General features: G+C 40.6%; 1 protein-coding gene across 1 annotated transcript in view; it reads left to right on the top strand.

The window, feature by feature from the left end:
- The first annotated feature begins 1,674 nt into the window (after positions 1-1,674).
- LOC137351716 (myelin expression factor 2-like) overlaps positions 1,675-21,219 on the top strand; it is a 37,123-nt gene continuing 17,578 nt past the window's right edge. The window contains exons 1-10 of the mRNA XM_068016450.1: positions 1,675-1,864; positions 2,712-2,896; positions 8,231-8,283; positions 10,267-10,274; positions 10,993-11,086; positions 11,734-11,937; positions 14,414-14,567; positions 14,910-14,959; positions 15,688-15,748; positions 18,402-18,518. Of these exons, the coding sequence (XP_067872551.1) occupies positions 1,755-1,864; positions 2,712-2,896; positions 8,231-8,283; positions 10,267-10,274; positions 10,993-11,086; positions 11,734-11,937; positions 14,414-14,567; positions 14,910-14,959; positions 15,688-15,748; positions 18,402-18,518 (1,036 nt within the window). The 5' untranslated portion in view covers positions 1,675-1,754. The remainder of the gene's footprint in view (positions 1,865-2,711; positions 2,897-8,230; positions 8,284-10,266; positions 10,275-10,992; positions 11,087-11,733; positions 11,938-14,413; positions 14,568-14,909; positions 14,960-15,687; positions 15,749-18,401; positions 18,519-21,219) is intronic.

Raw genomic sequence — 21,219 nt, 5'->3', positions numbered from 1 at the left:
TTAATTCCTGAAAACTCCAGGGCAATCCTGGAGGATTGACAATCCTAATATGCCTTCAGTTACTCTGATCCAGTAATACTGGGCAGCTCTGCTGCGTACTACCTCTTGCAGACCTTGTTGCATTATTTGAAGGGGCTGCTCCTCAAGCTCTGGCTGCACTTCATTTCCAAACTGCTGACCAATGTTCGCTCTAAGCTGTACAAGAAGCAGTCCCTTTAAGATGTGCATGTGTGTGGTCGTGTGGCAATCTTAAAAGGACCGCGCAGTGCAACGAACCGGGATATTAGAGGCAACACTGCTCCTAACCCTTGGCCACGTCGTACAGGGCTGGGTGGGGAAGTCCGAGGATCTCCTCATCAGGCCATCCACTGGTCCAAGTTGGACGTGGCCCATGGAGATGTGTGCCTTGGCTGCTTACCTCCCTTCCACGGATTTGCCAGTGTGGATGGCCCTGGAGAAGGAGCATGGGGTGTCTGCCAGGAGGTCTTCTGTGACTGGTGATACTGCAGGGAACAAAGTGTGCAGCTGACACAGGTAATATTATCTAAATTGTTAAGTTTCCTTTGCCTGTTTTATGATTTGGTTTTTATTATTGTGCACCTCTAAAAAATGGGAAACTGTTGTTAGACCTTTCATTTGCCCACAGACACTTCAGGGTTCAATTAAAAGAAGCATATTACCTGCTTCACACTTAGCTGTCAAGCTTCGACTGAGGAATTAGCGCACCTGCCATCTAAACCAGTCAGACGCATTGCAGAACACATTTGTTCAGTCTGCAAGCATGACCCTGAGCTTCCTGTCACCTGTCATTTTAATGCTGTGCCTTACTTCCATTCTGACCTCTCTGTCCTTGGCCTCCTATACTGTTGAAATGAAGCTCAATGTAAGCTTGAGAAACAGTACTTCAACTTTCGATTATGCCCTTTCCAGCATTCTGGAATCAATACTGAATTCAACAATTTCAGATTAAAACTTCTGCTCCTTTTCTTGGACGACAACTTTTAATGATTTTGCTTTTTCCCATTTACATTTCCTCTTTATTTGTCCCATCCCAATCTCCTTTTGCCTTGCACCATCAGCCTTCTTTCTCATTTAACTTCTCCTGCCTTCCACCCTCCCCCCTGCTTCTGTACTTGCTTAATACCTGTTACGTGTCGAACTAAATTGTGAAGGGTCTAGACTGAGCAGATAAAGACTGTCCCCATTGGCGGTAGGGTGGAGAACCAAGGACACATTTAAATTGATTGGCAAAAGAGCCAAAGGCAACATGAGGAAAAACTTGTTTGCTCAGTGATTGGTTACGATCTGGAATGCACAGCCTGAAAGGGTGGCAGAGGCAGATTCAACTGTGATTTTCAAAAGGGAATTGATTAAGCACCTGAATAGAAAAAATTGCGGGGCTAGGGAAGTAGGACGAGCTAAATTGGCACGGGCTCGATGGGCAGAATGGCCTCCTTCTGTGCCAATAACCATTCTATGATAACTTTTTCTAGTTCTGATGAAAAGTCATCGACCTGAAACGTTAACTCTGTTTCTCTCGCCCCAGATGCTGCTGAGCGCTTCCAGCATTTTGTTTTGTTGTCAGATGGACGTGTGCAGATGACCGGTTGCTGTGGAGATTTGGCGCCGAAATCCAGTGTGATGTCACTCGGGGGAGGGGCGGGGCTTTCGACGCGGTTGTACCCAGAATCCTTCACGCGACCCTCCGCCATTCCGAGTTAGAAAGCGCGATCTGGTTGTTTGTTGTTGCGTCGATGGCGGATTTGGAGCCTACACCCCAGGAACCTGTGATCAGCAACCCTGAGCTGGAAGAGAAGCAAGATGAGAATAACCCGAGCGGCGGTGATGAGGATCAGAACCAGAGGTGCGGCTCTGTGTGAGGGGATTTGAAGGGAGGCCATGTGTCTATGGCAACGGCTCAGGCTTCAGAGGGGCTGCAGGCCGCAGCCACGGGCGCCGAACAAAAGGGCCGAAGCAGAGCCGCTCTAGCCCGAAATCTGTTGCGGCGCTTGGGAAGCGGCCCAGCTTCTCACCAACAGTGGGGATTGACTAGTTCCAGGCACGCCCAGTGAGCGGAGCTGCCTGATTTTAAATTTAGTTGTACAGTGCCTTTTCAATCCTGATTGTTGAGACCAATTTCCCACATTTGAACTAACAATTTTACTGTTTGATGTACAATTTTTACCTAAACATTTAGGTTTTGTTTATTGATTGTCTGTATTCTTACGTCATCCTCTATATTCCATTTGACCCGGGCTGGAGCCCCCCCACCCCACATAATTATTTTCGTTTGGTCTCATAAGCCCTCACCCCCTTTCCCATTTGCGCCTGGGCTGGAAGTTGCCCTTTTTCCATTTGCGCTTGGGCACAAAGCGCCCCCCCCCCCCCCCCCCATCTTTCCATTTGTGCCTGGGCTCAAAGCCCCCCCCACGTTTCTATTTGCGCCTCGGTTCAAACCCTCCTCCTCCTGCTCCCCCATTTTCCCATTTGCGCCTGGGTCGAAGCTCTCCCCCTTCCAATTTGTGCCTGGGTCGAAGCCCTTCTCTCTCTTTCTCTCCCCCCCCCCCCCCCCCCCTTTCCCATTTGGGCCTGGGTTGACGTTTGTGCTGTATGGATAACATCGCATGTTTTTTAAGGGGAAACTGCTACTTTCAGCTGTTTGGATCCAGAATGAGATTGTTGATATTGAAATCATGTTTTGTTCTTCACAGTGAATCAAATGAAGCTGCAGTTCAGAATGATAAAAACGATAAGCTGAAGGAAAAAAGTAGCAAGCGTGGAGGAAGTCGCTTTGAGCCATATTCAACTAACCGAAATGCAAGATTCCGGGTTTTTGTGAGCAATATCCCGTTTGAAATGAAATGGCAAACACTTAAAGATATAATGAGAGAGAAAGGTAACGTCAGGTGTAGTGTGTGTTAATTGGAACCTTGTTAAACTAGTTTTAAAATTGTTTTATCAACAAATATTGTGTATTAACTATAAATTACTTTTTCGCCTTCAATTCCTGATGCCAAATATTGATCTTGAAGAATAAGCCCTCTTTCATACTGAAGAAATTATGACCAGAATTTTAGTTGAAGTAACCAACTGTTTTGTAACTAAATGTCTCTTTACAGCTATTCTGAAGGATGTTCGTGAACAAAAAAATAGGAAATTTGCCCAGAAACTCTTAATGGTTTCAATATATTGGAACTAGGGAGAAACAGAATTCTCAGGTTGAATTGGTGTTTTGTGGGTGCTGACACTAGAAATTTAAGACTTTAGAAAATAGAATTTGAGCTGGTGGACACAGGTTGGTATATCACTACATTTTAGTAGGATATATGTTCTGCCAATACTATTCTGGAAATTGGGAGAAGAAAGGAATGTCATTTCAGTTCTTGCTTGATGTTCTGGGCGCAGGCCAGGTTTTCACTGCCGATTGTCTTACTGTGGGGGAGAAAATTAGATCTTTATTTGACTTGTATAGAACAATGCTGGCAATTTAAGCCAACTTACAATGCAAAATCTACTTCTGTTGCCAATTAAAAAAAAAAAAAGAGGTTTTGTTCCCCAACAGATTAAGTAGTGCTTAGAATCTACTACTCCTCAATAGCTCAATTCTATCAAAGATACCCTATTAAGTTTGAGAGAAAAGATTTGATGATTGCCATCCAAAATTGCGTGCACTTTTCCGGTCTAGGCAATCTGCTCCCAGTTACCTTCCAACACCTCTAATTGGCTGTAAACAAGTGTGTATGTGGTTCCTCCGGGTTGAATTTTGAGTGTAAGTTGTGTTGTATCGTCTATATACATGTTGCAATTGTGGCTTGATGTTGGTTGAGTGCTTACATGGGGAACCGTGGCATGAACCCTCATCCTACTTGCAACAATGCGTAGTACCCTGCTGAAAATAGTTGAATTCTTATACACAGATAATTTCCAAAATTGTTCTTCCTCCAATGTCTATAATCTTTAGACAGTTACGCAAACACAGTGTAAACAAAAAAGTGTCTGATGTTGGGTAACTGAAACCAAATAGAAAATGCTGCAAACGTTGGCACGTCAGCATCTGTGGAAAGGACAAAATTAAACACTTTACAGGTCGTTCTTTTTTCCCCTCGCCTTTTCTCTTTTAATGTTTTTCTGTTGCATCTTCCTGTTCTGATGAAGGTGCACACCTGAAACGTTAACTTGTTTGTTCTCTTCACAGATGCTGACTGATCTGGGTGTTCCCAGGGTTTTCTGTTTTTGTTATACATGTACAATATCTTTGTAATATTCAGTAGAATGCAGTTTACTCTTAAATATTATACTCGTTACCTGAAGAGAGTGTTTTGCAGTTTAGAATCCAACTGGGATCCAGTTGGAATAGATCACAGACTATTGCTCACTGAAGTCAGATATTGTAAAACTGGATACAGGACCTCCTTAAGTGTGTTGAGCATGGACCTCTCAATAATACAGCCTAGCACTAAAACACACTGCGCTTTTATTGCTTGTGTACATTGTGGCAAGATCCCATTGACCAATCTTGTGATTAGCTATGAATGTTTAAAAAAGACAACTCTAGTAATAGCTTAAATTCTAATGGAAGTAATGGAGCAAAACAGCAATGGAATAATTATTTGGTGTCATCTTGCTATTTTGCGGGGTTGGGGAGATATTTCTGCTCTTTCAAAGTTGTTTACTTCATAACATTTTCTGTACTGCCCTTTGCAGTCCCCTCAAAAATAAGTTGGAAAGGATTGCGCAAGAGAATGGTGATGGTGTACTTTGGAGTATTTTAATATCTGTAAAGGCTTATCCACTAGAGGTGGGAGGGGGTACCAGTACTGGGTAGAAGCATTGTAACTCCAGGAGAGCAGTTTATTGACATGATTGACTTTTTACAAGAATTTTGTCTCCTGAAAGTGCAAGCTTCATGAAGTTGCACTTCTAAATTGTTAGGAATGCCTCTTATTGGAAAGAATCTCAGTCTATTTCTGCTTAAAAAAAATCTTTGGCAACATCGATTGGTTGGGACAGTGACGTTTGTCTTGCAACGCCTGAATTTTTTTTGTGAATGGGGTTTTTCCCTTAAATATCAGTTGTCATAACTAACAGCTAAACAGGATTTGGTTTTCTTATATCGAGTCGATGGAAAGAGAGATCAGTGGCTAATGTACATCTTACTGTAACTTTATTCTGTGTTTTTGTTAAAGTGTCATCGTTTGAAGGATAAACTGTGGATTAAGCCATCATAATTACATGATTGCTTTGCACATTTTGGAGTTTTGTTAACTTCGAAGTATTTGTAACTTTTCTCTGAAGATAGCAATGTTGAAAAATGGTATGTCTTTTTTTCAATATTGATTTGAAGGTCAGTGAGAAATGCCATCATGTGTACACCGTAAGTTTACAAACTTGGTTTAAAAAAAGGCCAGTACATATATGCAGATGGATGCAATGCATGTTGGAGACTTGGTAACATGAATAGCCTGACAAAAGGGATATTGTTTTTAAACTAGTGTGGAATTGTTTCGGCTAACATCTGGAACGGCTTGAAGTAAAGTTGGACAATTATTCAAACAAATGTCATTGAGTTGGGGATATTATGCATTGAACATTGAAGCATATATGGCTCACTATGAGCTATCACTACAGCAAGAATTCTACGATCAGATGAAGCATTACAGTGTTGCTGCATTCATAGAAGATGCATAGAATCACTATTTTGTCTCTTTCCACCCCCTTCCCCCCTCACCGCCCCCCCCCCCCCATTGCTTTAATATCTTGTTAAATCAACTGATTATTCTGACCTTCCCCACAAAAAAGGTAGATAGAGCTTTAATGCTTACTAAATTCAGCTATATAGAAATTGTGGGCAGAAGTTACATATACTTGATTTTACAGTAAGGTTTCCACTGTTCAGAAAATGTGCCTAAAATTTCCCTAACTTTATTTTCTCAATTATTTTTAGTATATTACCAAAAATTTGTTGTCTTCAATAACAACCTGACACATTTGACTTTGGAAAGCCATATGTGGTAAACCTTCCTTGATGATTGCCATCAATTGTGTGTTCAGTATCTGAGTGAAAAAGGATTATTGGTGTTTCAGAACAGAAGTTTGAACAGTCCGCCGTGGTGCATGCTGCTGCTGCATAGGACTACTTGATGTTACCAGTATTTAGTAGTCTTGACAGGAAAGAAATTTTTATCAGCAGACATTGTTTTTCATGCGAAACCACTGTTAAGTGTCATATTTCTAGGTTTGTGTAGACTCGCACCTTTCTTGATGTAGTGATGGCTTCAAGCGGTAAGACTCAAAAGTTGGTGGCCTAAAATTAGTGTAACATTGGGAATGTGCCCATGCAGCTTTATATGTCCTTGGTTTTGTAGACTACTGATGATGTCTTTAAATGATTTAGATAGTAGAGTGGTGGGATTATGGTGGTACAGGTGTGTAGGGAACCAAAATCGGTATTCAGCCTAAAAGTGGTCTTTGTGTGTTGCACTAAGCCAAGTTAAGAACAGTTGAGGCCCACTGCCTAGTGCAGGAGAAGTACTGCAGTTCTTTTGAAGAGCAAGTCTGGGGAAGGGTGGTGGGAAATGTTTCTAGAGCTTTTTCCAAAATGGCATCATGGTGCAAAATACCATGGGACAGTGGGATTTGGGTTTGATTTCCTTCTCCGCTTTGGCATGGGAGCGCTGAATGCAGGAAGATGAAATTAACAGGAGAGTCACCCCATTCTTTGTAATTTGACAACCAGTTGAAAGCAGTATTGATGAACTCCAGGGAATTAGTTCTCACCTTTTGAATATTCTCATGAGACAAGTTCAGATGAAGAAAGCCCTTTGATCCATTAGATACCATTATACCAACTTCACCATCTTAGCTTTAAAACGCCCTAGCCATCTGTTATCATGGATATAATTGCATGATCCAGGAATAATAAAATGCAATTAATTCATTCCCACTACATTGCATCACATGTGATCTTCCTTTTGTTCCCTCCTATTAAAGATCCTTATTCATTATTGCCAAACATGAAAGTCGATAGCAGATGTGTAAGAATAAGTTTGGTACTGCAGAGGATATATGGTAATAGTGTCTCAGCTATCGAATATTTCCTTCATTTGGAGCTTAAAATTGCTTTAAAGTATGCAAAGTGACCTGTGCAGATTGCTCGCTCCAAGTTTAAACTTTATTGTTGTAAATGTTCAAAACTAATAATTCTTGTCTTGCATAAACCGAAGAAAGTCAGACTTGGACTTGGATCAAGCTAGAAAGTGCTTGTGATTGTCACAATTGTTAGTTTCTTCTTTAGCTGCTCCATTTGTGTATTCAAGGTAAAGTTAAGCTTTCTTTGCTTTTGCCAGAACAGGAACGATGAATTAAACTGAAATTGCGGTTGTGTCTGAAATCCTGTGGAGCTAAAGAGCAACTTATCGTTCTGTACAAAGCTTAATTAATGTCGGGGGTTGAGGGGAGGGTGATTTAAGAAAGGGAGTTGATGACAGCAACCTTTTTGGAACTTCAGCTTGCTCTTCAGAAGGACTGACTGTGCTAAAATTGTCTTGGCTGACGGCTTAGTGTTTTGTACATGTAAATGGATACTAGTCTTGCAGTAGGTGGGAACTCTTGATTAGCTCCAATTTGTTAATACAGCACTTGGTCATATAATGGTTTGATTCTTTCACAGTTGATCTTAACAGAAGCAGACTCGGCTGCTTATGGTGGATGCTGGTGGGGATGTCACAATATATGATGCAATAACTTATATCAATAATATCTTACCTTGAAATCTGCAGAATGTTTATGGCTTTCATTTTTGAAGTTCTGATAACTTAAATTTGATAATTTCAATGATTGTAGATGAGGGACAGAGAAAGATATGTATTTTGCATATTATAACGTGACATCCTTATTGGCTGGGCACATTTGAGAAGAGTTCGAGTTTGGGAAGCGCATGTGTTCACGCTGGGTAGATGTAAAAGGGCCTGTTGTATGTAACTTTGTTAGCAACTGGTAACAATGATATTAAGGGTTGTGGTTTAATATGACTATTCTAGGTTGGGTTAGACTTGGGATCACTGCACACCTGTACATAGCATAGTAAGAAGGTTTAGGTATATGGAATGATATTCTGGGCTTTTAGAGGGCTCAGGTTACTACATAACGTTGTCAATGTTTTTGCTGAATTCCAATTGTTTTCTTGGCTTTTCTCCTTCCGTGTATGTTTCGTCTGGGATCTGGTTTGTAGTTGGTGAGGTTACTTACGTGGAACTCTTTATGGATGCGGATGGAAAGTCGAGGGTAAGTGATAAAGAATGAGTTCTTCTGTGGTTTAATTGCAAATGTAAAATACACAGGATATGGAATAGTGGAAGTGGGCTTTGGTTAGACTTTGAAATCTAAAGCTCAGAAATGTGGATGTGGTTAGGTGGGGGAAGAAAAGCATATGAATGTAAAGCCATAGACTGTATAGCAGGCATATTTGGTGCTATTTGTTTGTTAATGTAATATTGGTGCAATGTTTTGGTAGTGTTAGATATTATTGGCCTATTTTGGATTTTTTTCCCCTAAAGTACATGAAAATGCAGCACAATAAATAATATGTAAAGTGTTCAGAAGAGTAGGCTCATCATTAGATTTCCTTTTTTGCCTCCACCCCCCTCCCCATCAATCTCTATCTCTTGAATTCAGTGATCAGTAGGATATGCTTCTACAGGTGCTGGCACCTAACTGGTGTATGCCTAGATTGGCCATTTTTGATAAATGAGCCTATTAATGAGACCAAGCTGTCTGACTGGAAAGCATCACAGAGGAGCCTGATCCTGTCCTTTCCTCACATCCACGCTTTTTCAACAGGTTACTGGATAATTATCAGGTACCCTGGCTATTTTTTCTTAAAACTCTCCACTTCCCATTGCTGCTTCTGTTCAGTTCAGCACTGATCATGCATGGGACCTTCAGGTCTGTATGGCTTAGCACCTTTTTACTCACCAAAATGTGTGGCTTATGTGCCATAATGGTCTTTCAGTTCTAGGCTTGATTTTATTCTTTGTGTGCTTTCATATAAGACCCCTGTGCATTATCATGCAATGTGTCTGGATTAGTCATAGTATTGGTGGTTGCCTTTGAATCACTGTAGCCTTCACTTGGCACAACTTTGAGTGGAAAATTGGGGAATGTTCACTTTTGTCAAATAATGTAATTTTTTAAATAAACTTTACCAAATATATCTGCTATATAACTTTAAAAAAAAAACAAGCAACAGGTAAGGGATGATAGATAATTTTGTCTTTTTAGACGTTATGCTAGCCAAGATTGTAATTGTCAAAGGGGGAAAATAGTTCTGATCCTTAAACAATGGTGTTTAAGCATAGAATAGGATGTTGAATAAGTTGTAGGTGGAAACAGTGTGAAAGTGGAATGGATTTTAGCAGCATTGTTGGAGTGATAGTTTGACCTAGGGTTTCTTGAGAATCATATGAATGTATTTTGGTTATGAATCTGATACAGGGCTGCCACACTAGTAGGGTTCTCCCTTTATTACCCAAAGTGGGTGCAGAAATGCTTGAAATAAACACTTTATAATCATTATAGGAAACATTTAGTTTGACTTTAAGGTTAATCTGCACTTTGTGTGCAGCACCCACTTTGAAATAATTACTGGGGGGAACCATGACTAGATTATTTTGTTTCAATCAGTATTGTAAAACATGTAACAAGTACATTTGTTCTCTGAATTTGCCCACAGGTTCTAGTAAGTAAGTTGAAGTTTCTAAATGGTCCAAGTGTCTGGAAGGAAACTGTAACTAATTTTTGGAGAGATTATTTGATCTCTCATTTTTTTGCCCTGGGCTGTTTGCAAGTCTTAACATGTGACCTACTCCCAGGTCTGTTGAGCCAGCTGCTGGGTGCTTTTAAGAGTGGTCTGTGGGAGTCACCTAGCACACTTGTGTCCGGCTTCTGCTTGGTATGTCTCCCTCATAGCATGGCCAACTTTGGGAGTTCAGAAGTATTGAATCTGCTTCCCTCTGTACCATGTGCAGATCGTTGGTGGTCCATGTTCCATTTGCACTGCACTATACAGGAACAATTTTTTTCAAGAGGGTAATGTATAGTGGCTAACAATTAGCACCTAATTTTTTTTGTATAAGTGGGGAAAGAATTGTGGCACCCCCTATTTAAATATCAATGTAGGTACTTCAGTTTTGTTACAATGATTTTGATTTACCTTGTGTAACTTGAATTTTTTTCTTTTTCTTTACATGCTAATATCTGTGACCAAAGGGATGTGGGTAAGTTTTCTTTACACTTATCTCCTACTTGTACTTATGTTTTGCATTGCAATTAATATTTGTTTAAACTATGTAGGATACTAGGTAACACTCTAGTTGTAGCTCCCCCTGATGACTGAGCAACATGGACATTTAAACCATGAAGACGTGTTTAATCCCTGGATTGTGCTGAGGTGGCTGATTGTTGTAGCTGGATGCTGGTAGGAGGTGAGGGGCAACAATTGGATCATTTGACTTGCGCATCTCTGGGGCTGAGAGGAGGATATCACAAAGTTTCCCACTGCTGATTGCTGTTCAGTGCTTCCTACTGTAAGTGCACGCGTGTATGGACTTTGGAGGAATGCATGAACAGGCCTGGCAGTGATACTCCCGATGGATGAATTGCTTGCCAACACTTGCTGTCTAGCAGCACAACTTGAGTGTGGGTACTTGAAAAGGAAACTGGGAAGTAGCGAGTGCCCAAGGAGCTTATACCCCAACAAGATGTCGGTGGCTTCAGCAGAGGAAGAAGAATATTGGCAAAGGGAAAATAGGAAGAGGGAGGATTGCTGCTTGTACAGTCTTTGGTTAGAGCAGTGACTGAGGGGATCACTACTGCATATACAGTCTCCACTTATAACAGTGATGTGAAGTAAAGGTGACTGCATATACAATCTCAAGCTGAAGTAGTAACTGGAGGGGACTACTGCATATGCAATGTACCACATTTCTCTTTCAGTGTTGTGGAATTCAAAAGTGAAGAAAATATGAACAAGGCTGTGGAGGTGATGGACAAGCAAAGTTTCAGTGGAAGACCTCTTAAAGTGAAAGAGGTGAGGTGTTTCTGTGCACTAAAATTAAATGGGGGATCACTTTGAACACATTTAAAATTAATGAATGTATTGTGTGGGAAATAAATGCAGAGTGACACAGGAAGACTTGAGTGTCCCAAGGTGAATAGAGCAAGTGCTGACATTGCTGCTACTATTACAGTTTTTATGCAGTATATGTTATGCTCTTTCTGATTAGTTTATGGCTTAGTTCTACCCTCGCAATTTCTTCAAAGGGTGAATTAATTTTCATAAATCTTCCAGTCTGTATCCAATTCATCAAATTTGTAATTTGGAGGAAAAAAAAGTATTAAGGAATTAAATGCGTGCGTGTTCTATCTAAAATGAGCCAATCAGTGCAACTATCATAACTCTCACTGCTTTGCAGTTGTATGATTGAGCCTTTTGACATTGTGCAGATAAAAATACTGTTCCCGGTATGTGTTTCTATTTATTTGGTTTGGTAATGTTCACTCAGACATAGTAATGGATATAACTCTAGATGATGAAAAGCAACTGTGGTATAAAGGGACTTTAGCATTGCAAAATAAAGGTAAGAATTGAACAGTGCTCAGAAATTACTGTTTACTTTTGAGAATGAATGTGGGCCGTATTTTTCCACTATCATAATTTTAACTTTTTTAATATAGGATTTGGATGGTGAGCATGCAAGACGTATGATGCAGAAGTTTGGTGGTTTTGGCAGGATGGGAATGGGTGGTGGTGGAGGTGCAGGTGCAGGTGGTCCTGGAATGAATATCCCACCTGCTCTCTTACATAACTCTCATGTCCCCAGAGATGTTCTCAACGCCCTACAGGCTGGCAGGCTTGGAAGCACCATCTTTATTGTTAATGTGAGTTTGTAAATGCTAACAAAATATACGCATTTAATTTTATTTTAGTAAAAGCATAAATGAAATTTGAGGAAATGTTTAGTCTGATCAGAAATGTATACAGAAAAGATTGAGGAAACTGCAAAACTGGTTCCATGGTTTCTTACTCCAAATGAAGTAAAATGATGAGCGAAAATGCAATTATTCTGGCTTCCCTCCATTTTTTTCCCATGTGATTTATCCTCTGTCCTTACCCTCTTTGTGTTCCCCTTATGATCAAAAACCATGGTAGCTTACTGTCAGTTCTGCATAAAAATAAAGGGGAAGTGATAAAATATAAACAATAGGAATAGTCTACTCCATTTGTTTCACAGAAGATTAAAATAATCAGCTTTATTTAGGAAATATGAAGTAGGAAGACAGTTATACTGTCCTCAGATTTTCCATTGTTCCACCGCCTCCAAATTTTAATGAACTCTTTTAATTGTAGTACATCCTTTGCATGATACTAAAGCAGATGGAAAATCTTTGGTGACTGTGAATATTTTACATCAAGCTTTTCCAAGCTTATTTCATCCTCAAAATGCAAGTGGCAGCTGTTGAATATTTAGCATAGTTTATTGCAGATCAATTGCATTCAGATGTCTTGGTCATTGAGTCCATTGTGTTGGTGAATCACAAGTCTAAGATTAATGTGGCATCAGTGCTGCTCATTTCACTTTTTTAAAATCCTCAGGTCAGTCAGACTAATCGCCTCACTTGGCATTGAGAAAATTGTTTCAGTAGAGTGACCGTCAGCCAGGCTGCCCTCTATAAATTGTAGAGTAATGTTTCAGGAAGAAAACCGATCACCAATTAGATTCCTTGCCTTGATTCTAGAAACTATAACCCTGATCCTATCTTGTAAAACCTTTCTTGATTTCTTCTTCTACCACTACAGCTGATGATCTCTGCTACGTGTCTGTTCTTTCACTGGGGGAAAAAAATACAAATTCTTTCTTTTGGCATCCTTTAAATTGTGTCTCAATACTCAAATTTTGTGTGCAACATAAGTTTTATGGAACTAATTCTCCCATACATGCTGAAATTTTAAAAAGATGTCTGTCAAGCTCCCCCTTCTCGAGTAAAATAGGGTAGACAGTGTTTCCTTACAACTCCTTTAGGTTCTAAGTCATTCTCTGGACGAGGTCTTATAACCATATCCATTCTGTAATAAGAAAAAAAACTGAAGACTGCACTTAAGAAATCTGGCAAGGCCAGATAAAACGTGATTTAAGTCACACAACTAGTTAGATGTTCCAACATTTTATTTGCCGCCTTCACCACTGTGAACAATGACTAGTTTGTTTTAACAATCTATTCTTAGTTTAGTTTAGAGATACAGCACTGAAACAGGCCCTTCGGCCCACCGAGTCTGTGCCGACCATCAACCACACATTTATACTAATCCTACACTAATTCCATATTCCTACCACATCCCCACCTGTCCCTATATTTCCCTACCACCTACCTATACTAGGGGCAATTGCTAATGACCAATTTACCTATCAACCTGCAAGTCTTTGGCGTGTGGGAGGAAACCCGCGCAGACACAGGGAGAACTTGCAAACTCCACACAGGCAGTACCCGGAATTGAACCCTGGTTGCTGGAGCTGTGAGGCTGCGGTGCTAGCCACTGTGCCGCCCATTCTCTAAAATCCCCAGTTCTCTTTCCTGTTCTGTTACCTGAAGCAGATTGTATCAACATGCCATTCACATTCTCGCTGGTTCAACCTAATGTTGTGACGTAGTTGATCAGTGTTGAACTCAATTTGCCACCTGTTTGTCCACTGACTTATTCTGTTCAGATCCCTTCAGATTATTGCCAACCAATTTTATATCAGCAATACCTTGAGCAATATCATAGCCTCTTGTTATGTGTAAAAGTTACAAACAGTGACCCCAGTGGAACTCCTGGTTTCCATTCTGATCTCTTTGCTGTCTACCATCCAGTCACAACAATTTAGGTTATGCTTGCCATCTTTCCCCAGGCATGCACCTTATGAATTAGTTTGATATGTTGGAAAGTGTCTGGTGCTTTTCTGAAATTCAGGTAGACAACATCCATTGCCTCATTTCTATTTACCAGATTTGTAACCTCTTCAAAAAATCCAATTAACCTCTTCTGAACCCGCGTTTATATTCCGTGATTAGACCCTGTCCTTCCAGATAATCTATGATCTGATCCCTAATCAAAATCTCATATTTCCTGCAAGTAAAATAATGTTCATAAGCCTCTAATTATTGTCACTTACTCCAGTTTGCTGTCTCTCTTGTACTACTCCTTCGCTGCACTAATTCCTCTGTTGACTGTTAATTGATGATTTAGCAGGTCTTTCTCTATCCTCACTAGTGCTTTTGCAGAGCAACAGAAAACTGAAAGTCTGTTAAAGTGGAGATTGTATGTAATCTCCCCTTTGCTCAGCAGTGTGGTTAATTTTATAATGTTGTTTTGCAGCTTGATTTCAAAGTGGGTTGGAAGAAGTTGAAGGAGGTTTTCTCCATGGCCGGTTCTGTGGTACGGGCAGACATTGTGGAAGACAAAGATGGGAAGAGTCGTGGAATGGGCACTGTAACTTTTGAGCGCCCAATCGAATCTGTTCAAGCTATATGTATCCTTTTATTAATAAAGCAAAACAACTGAACTTTGGCCTTGGTTGACCAAATATTTTGCAGTACTTAATGGGAGAATCACCGCATTTAAAATGGTTAAACTCTCGTAATGCACTCGGCTCTGCACCCCCCAACCCCTTGCTTGTCTACATGCTCCTTTATTAAAAGGGGTAAACTGTTAAACTCAAGATCAAATGGATGTGCTGTGACTGAGTTTTTTGTTTGTTGTGCATGGTGCTTACTTTGAGTCCTTGTAGATGTCTATAATTGATATTGTAACCAGAGTATTTTCAATGCATATGTGAAACTTTTAAAATTAAGATTCCTTAATTGTTTTCTAGCAATGTTCAATGGGCAGCTTCTGTTTGACAGGCCTATGCACATCAAGATGGTAAGTTTTCACTTAGTTTGCATGTTATACTGAAGCAAGTATCTGTTTTAGGAATATTCCACCTAAGAAAAAAATAGTCTTCATGCTGTTGCTCCCATTGTTAACAATGTCTGCTTTTCACAGAAGTATTAATATTGGACTCACCTGCTCTTTGGGAAGGATTTAAATATACATAGACTGCAATATTATCCTTGAAGGCTCTTAAAATAAAAACTTCAGTCTCTTGTTTTTTAACATTGGACTTTAAAGTGTTGAGCTTTAAATAGTGTGTTAAGTTTTGAAATAGTGTTTTATCATTGTCTTTTCTGACATGATTACTTGCATTGAAGTTTTTTGTGTGAAAACTTGGACCCGATTTAATTGTGGGAAGAATGCAGCCAAACTTGATCCTGGCCTTACCTGATGTACAGGTGTGCATTTCCATAAGGTGCTACTGGGCTGATTATTGATCTTAATTAAGAAGCTGCCCTGCTCCCCAAAAAGCCTAGGCATAATGAAGCCAATAGTAGTGCTCTCACTAGCCCAAGACTAAAAGTAACCAGCTCAACAATTCAAGTTAGGATCTTCCTGACCATACATGGTGTGGCAGTGCTACATGTGCCAGCTCTGCCAGAAAATCCTATTTAAATTTTTTTAAAGGTAAATTAAATAATTGTCTTTGGAAAACAGTCCCTCCACATTTGCTGTGTTAAAATTGGTTCCACAGTTTGACTTTCATTTTCCTACAGGATGACAAATCCATGCCCAAGAATAACTTCTATGGTGCAGACCGAACTCCACAGCTTCCTAGTATGTATTGGCAACTTTTTTGCAACTGTCTTAAATGAATGCTGTAACTTCCTGTTTGGTATGCCATAAACCATGGAAATAGTAAAAAGCAAAACCATTTATATTTAGCACTGTACATATAGAAATTGCAACCTGAAAACAGGCCATTTGGCCCAATTAGTTCTTGTCGGTGTTAGTCCCCCTGTAAGTAAATAGCCCTAAACATATTTACCGATCCTGTTTCCATATTCCTTTATCTGTTTTTCTGTCTATCTAAGCTAATCTTTTAGTATTCACACAGTTTTTGCCACAACTATTAATCTTGGAAGCAGATTCCACAGCCTTGCATCTACATAAAATATTTAGCATCTCTTGTTCTTATTCTAAATCTCCTTTTACATTTAATCTTGTATTTATGGCTGCTAATTATAGACTCAACTACTGGAAGCAGTTTGCTTCTGTCTACCCTGTCCAATCTTTTCATAGTTTAAAAATGTTCATATTGCCCTGAAATATGCTTGTTCTAGCAAAGCTGTAACTGCAATTTTAAACTCCAATCATGAGACTCTTTTTTTTAAAAAAAAACTAAAACTTTCATTTTGGCACAGTCAGTTCTGATCCTGTTGCGGCAAACCTCCACATGCACATTCAGCAGGGGGTACTGAATAACAGTTGAGAGTGGGAATCCTGATTTATTTTGCCATTTCCACTTCTGAGGTATAGAAACAAAATGCAGTAATCCCTCTAACACACTGGCAAGAGATGTGCTAACTTGGCACTGGGTCCTTCCCGGTCTGTATACCTCAGCTGTGGAGTTTAATGTTGAGCCATTGGAGATTGGGAGGATGTGTTTTAAATTCAAGTTATTGTTTTGAATGCTACTTTTTCACATCAGGTCCCATATCTTTTACTTTAAAAATCCTGCCTGATATGAAAAAGTGTAGCTTAGCTTCCAAATGAGATTTCATTTAAAGGCAGCAACATATACAGGTGTTTAATCTGAGGTTTTAAGCCTTCAATCAGCTAACTTTTTTTTGTCATTTTTGCCTCCTTCCACCAAGTGGCACTGTTGTACTTTGCAAATACTGATCATGAATGGGATGTTAATTTAATGAATAATTAAATTATCACCAAAATAATATAAATTCTTTTTTAAAACCTTGTTTTGATGTAATTATTTAAGTTCTTTGACAGATGATAGTATGATCACTATATTTTAAACATTGCCATTATTGAACACCATGCAAGTGAGATTGGGTAAATGGAATGATCTAATAAAATGTTGGTGACAGTAACAGTTAAGGTTCTTTGGTTACTGTGGGAAATCTTAAAAGGTGCTGAAAAGCATCGTAGCTGTGTTCTAGTGAGCTGCACAGCATTCTGCTTCTCAAGTGTAGTGAAACATCAGTGAAGTGCCCATAACATATTGCAAATTTGGGCGGTACAGTGGTTAGCACCGCAGCCTCACAGCTCCAGTGACCCGGGTTCAGTTCTGGGTACTGCTCGTGCGGAGTTTGCAAGTTCTCCCTGTGACCGCGTGGGTTTCCGCCGGGTATTCCGGTTTTCTCCCACAGCCAAAGACTTGCAGGTTGATGGGTAAATTGGCCATTGTAAATTGCCCCTAGTGTAGGTAGGTGGTAGGAGAATGGTGGGGATGTGGTGGGGAATATGGGATTCATGTAGGATTAGTATAAATGGGTGGTTGTTGGTCGGCACAGACTAGGTGGGCCGTAGGGCTTGTTTTAGTGCTTTATCTCTAAATAAATAAATGTATATGTTGCTTGAGGTGCTCAAACTATAACAAAATGAGGCTGTGAAAGGTGCTGCAGTGTTATATATAGCTCAATGTACATTGCAGCATATAATATAAATAAAATAGATGTTTTTATTTGCCTTAAATGTATTCATTTTTATGACTTTCTGGGGTAGCCTGGCTTTGACAATATATATGTTTGGATAAAATCAACATTTTCAGTAAATATTTTTTCTCATTGCAAACTAGGCCTGCTGTTAGACAGTATTTTCTAAATGTTAAATCCCAGACATATGATATTTGTTGACCCTTGTGTACACAAGAACACAAGAAATAGGAGCAGAATTAGACCATGTGGCCCGTTGAGCCTGCTCCGCCATTCAGTATCCCATATCCCTTGATTCCCCGCATGACCAAAAATCTATCTATCCCAGCCTTAAATGTATTCAATTATGGAGCATCCACGACCGTCTGGTGCAGAGAATTCCAAAGATTTACAATCCTTTGAGTGAAGTAATTTCTCCTCATCTCAGTCCTGAATGATTGACCCCTTATCCTGAGACTGTGTCCCCGTGTTCTAGATTCCCTGGCTAGTGGGAACAATCTCTAAGTTTCTACCCTATCAAGCCCTTTCAGAATCTTGTATGTCTCAATTAGATCGCCTTTCATTCTTCTAAACTCCAGAGAATATAAATATAAATGCCGACATTATATTTAATAAAATTTTCCAAGCTTTCTAATATTGCACAGCAGAATATCCTAATGCCAAGCAGATCTTGTGCTATGTCACAAGAGTTATAGTTTTGATATTTACAGTGCTTGGATCTGATAGTCGAGATTTCTGAGTGCAGTTATTTCCTCTGATGAATGTTAAATTTACTCTTGAAGCAAATTACTAAAAAAAAAATTTGCCAACTATAGAGGGACTTGGTGGTGTTGGTATGGGCCTGGGACCCGGAGGCCAGCCACTTGATGCCAGAGATCTGAATACAGGAATGGGAAATGCTGGACCTAGAGACATGGGTCCAGGAATGGGAGGTAAGGACTGTAGTTTTGATAAGCTTGTTGAGCATTAAGGGTGCCCCTGTCTTTTTTTTTTAAATTTAACCAGACACCAGAGTATTGAGGTTTGTTGTACTGTTTTAGAATGGAGACTTGGGTGGCTATGATTTTCCACTCAAGTTTTGGTACTTCTGGTCATCACACGGACACACTGAGAAGTTCGAGATTAAAAAATGGGGCCTGACCAAGATCTTGTATGGAGAAAGAATAGTAACCTACAATTAATTGTCCTGGCACTGCATCCAAATCTCTTTTTTTTTTGCTTTTACAATAACCTAGCAGTGCTGTAACACTTCGTCCTTCAATGGACTTGAGCACACGGCCCTGCACGGGGTATACTTGAAATTGCCTCTATCCAAATACATAATGCAACATTTATTTGTTAAAAGACATCTGCAAGATCCCCACTGCAGCTTGATCCGTGTACAGTCTATTTTTCTTCTCTAAAGCTCTTCCACTTGCACATATCTTTACGTCCTCTGTAAACTTACGGTCAGTTCTTTCATATCATTGATAAAGGTGGTGGAAAGCAGTGGTCCCAACAATGTTTTTAATGGGACTCAACCTCATCCTCATGAACATCCACAACTGTTAGTAACTAGTTTAGGGCAAGACAATGCAGCAGTTCTTTATCCATCCAAAGTCTGCCTGCCAAGCCCACAGGATTTAGCCTTATTTAGCAGCCTTCTCAATAATGCCTTATTAAATTCATTTTGAAAATCAAGATGCATGATATTAACTGGGCTTTCCATATCTACCATGAAATCAGGTTTTTGATTCCTCTCTGAACTGATGCATTGGGAGCACTTGGATATCGGGTAAACAGTTAATTCATTTCCGGGGTTATGTGCATCATTGTTATGTGGAGACTCTGGGTTGCAGGCGTGATACAAAGTTGTGTTATGCAAGGAATTTGGAGGGATTTCCAAAACATCCAAGTTGTAGTGCTGAAGAACTGCATGTTAGAACTAGTTGATTCCCTAGCTAAATTGTTCCACTGCCATCTACATGACAATGTGGAATGTTGCCTAGGGGTGTCATAACAGGCTAACTCTAACCTAACCAAATATTGTCCTAATCGTCAGCAAAGTAATGGAAGGCGTCATCAACAATGTCAATAAGCAGTGCCTACTCACCATAACCATTCCCACTGGCACTTACTTTGGATTCTTCCAGAACCACATGGCTCTAGACTGCACAGCCTTTATTTTTTATTCTTTCATGGGATATGGGCATCACTGGTCAGGCCAGCATTTATTGCCCATCCCTAATTGCCCTTGAGAAGATGGTGGTGAGCTGCCTTCTTGAACCGCTGCAGTCCATGTGGGGTATGTACACCCACAGTGTTGTTAGGAAGGGAGTTCCAGGAGCTTGACCCAGCGACAGTGGAGGAATGGCGATATAGTTCCAAGTCAGGATGGTGTGAGACTTGGAGGGGAACTTGCAGGTGTAGGTATTCACATGCATTGGCTGCCCTTATCCTTCTAGGTGATAGAGGTCGCGGGTTTGGAAGGTGCTGTCGATGGAGCCTTGGTGCAGTGCATCCTGTAGATGGTACACACTGCTGCCACTGTGCGCCAGTGGTGGAGGGAGTGAATGTTTGTAGATGGGGTGCCAATCAAGTGGGCTGCTTTGTCCTGGATGGTGTGGAACTTCTTGAGTGTTGTTGGAGCTGCACCCATCCAGGCAAGTGGAGAGTATTCCATCACACTCCTGACTTGTGCCTTGTAGTTGGTGGACAGGCTTTGGGGAGTCAGTAGTTGAGTGACTCGCTGCAGGATTCCTAGCCTCTGACCTGCTCTTGTAGCCACGGTATTTATATGGCTACTCGAGTTGAGTTTCTGGTTAATGGTGGTCGCTAGGATGTTGATAGTGAGGGATTCAGCGATGGTAATGCCATTGAATGTCAAGGGGAGATGGTTAGATTCTCTCTTGTTGGAGATGGTCATTGCCTGGCACTTGTGTGGAGCGAATGTTACTTATCAGCCCAAGCCTGGATATTGTCCAAGTCTTGCTGCATTTCTACACGGACTGCTTCAGTATCTGAGGAGTCACGAATGGTGCTGAACATTGTGCACTCATCAGCGAACATCCCCACTTCTGACCTTTGGATTGAAGGAAGGTCATTGATGAAGCAGCTGAAGATGGTAGGGCCTAGGACACTACCCTGAGGAACTCCTGCAGTGATGTCCTGGAGCTCAGATGATTGACCTCCAACAACCACAACCATCTTCCTTTGTGCTAGGTATGACTCCAACCACTGGAGGGTTCCCATTGACCTCAATTTTGCTAGGGCTCCTTGATGCCAGACTCTGTCAAATGCTGCCTTGATGTCAAGGGCAGTCATTCTCACCTCACCTCTTGACTTCAGCTCTTTTGTCCATGTTTGAACCAAGGCTGTAATGAGGTCAGGAGTTGAGTGGCCCTGGCAGAACCCAAACTGAGCGTCATTGAGCAGGTTATTACTAAGCAAGTGCCGCTTGATGGCACTGTTGATGACAACATCCATCACTTTACTGATGATTGAGAGAAGACTGATGGGGCGGTAATGGCCGGGTTGGAACTGTCCTGCTTTTTGTGTACAGGACAGACCTGGGCAATTTTCCACATTGCCGGGTAGATGCCATGTTGTAGCTGTACTGGAACAGCGTGGCTAGGGGTGCAGCAAGTTCTAGAG

The sequence above is a fragment of the Heterodontus francisci genome, chromosome 36 (assembly GCF_036365525.1).
Source record: "Heterodontus francisci isolate sHetFra1 chromosome 36, sHetFra1.hap1, whole genome shotgun sequence".
In the NCBI taxonomy this organism is placed as follows: Eukaryota; Metazoa; Chordata; class Chondrichthyes; order Heterodontiformes; family Heterodontidae; genus Heterodontus; species Heterodontus francisci.
This window is presented reverse-complemented; position numbering and strand designations above follow the sequence as displayed.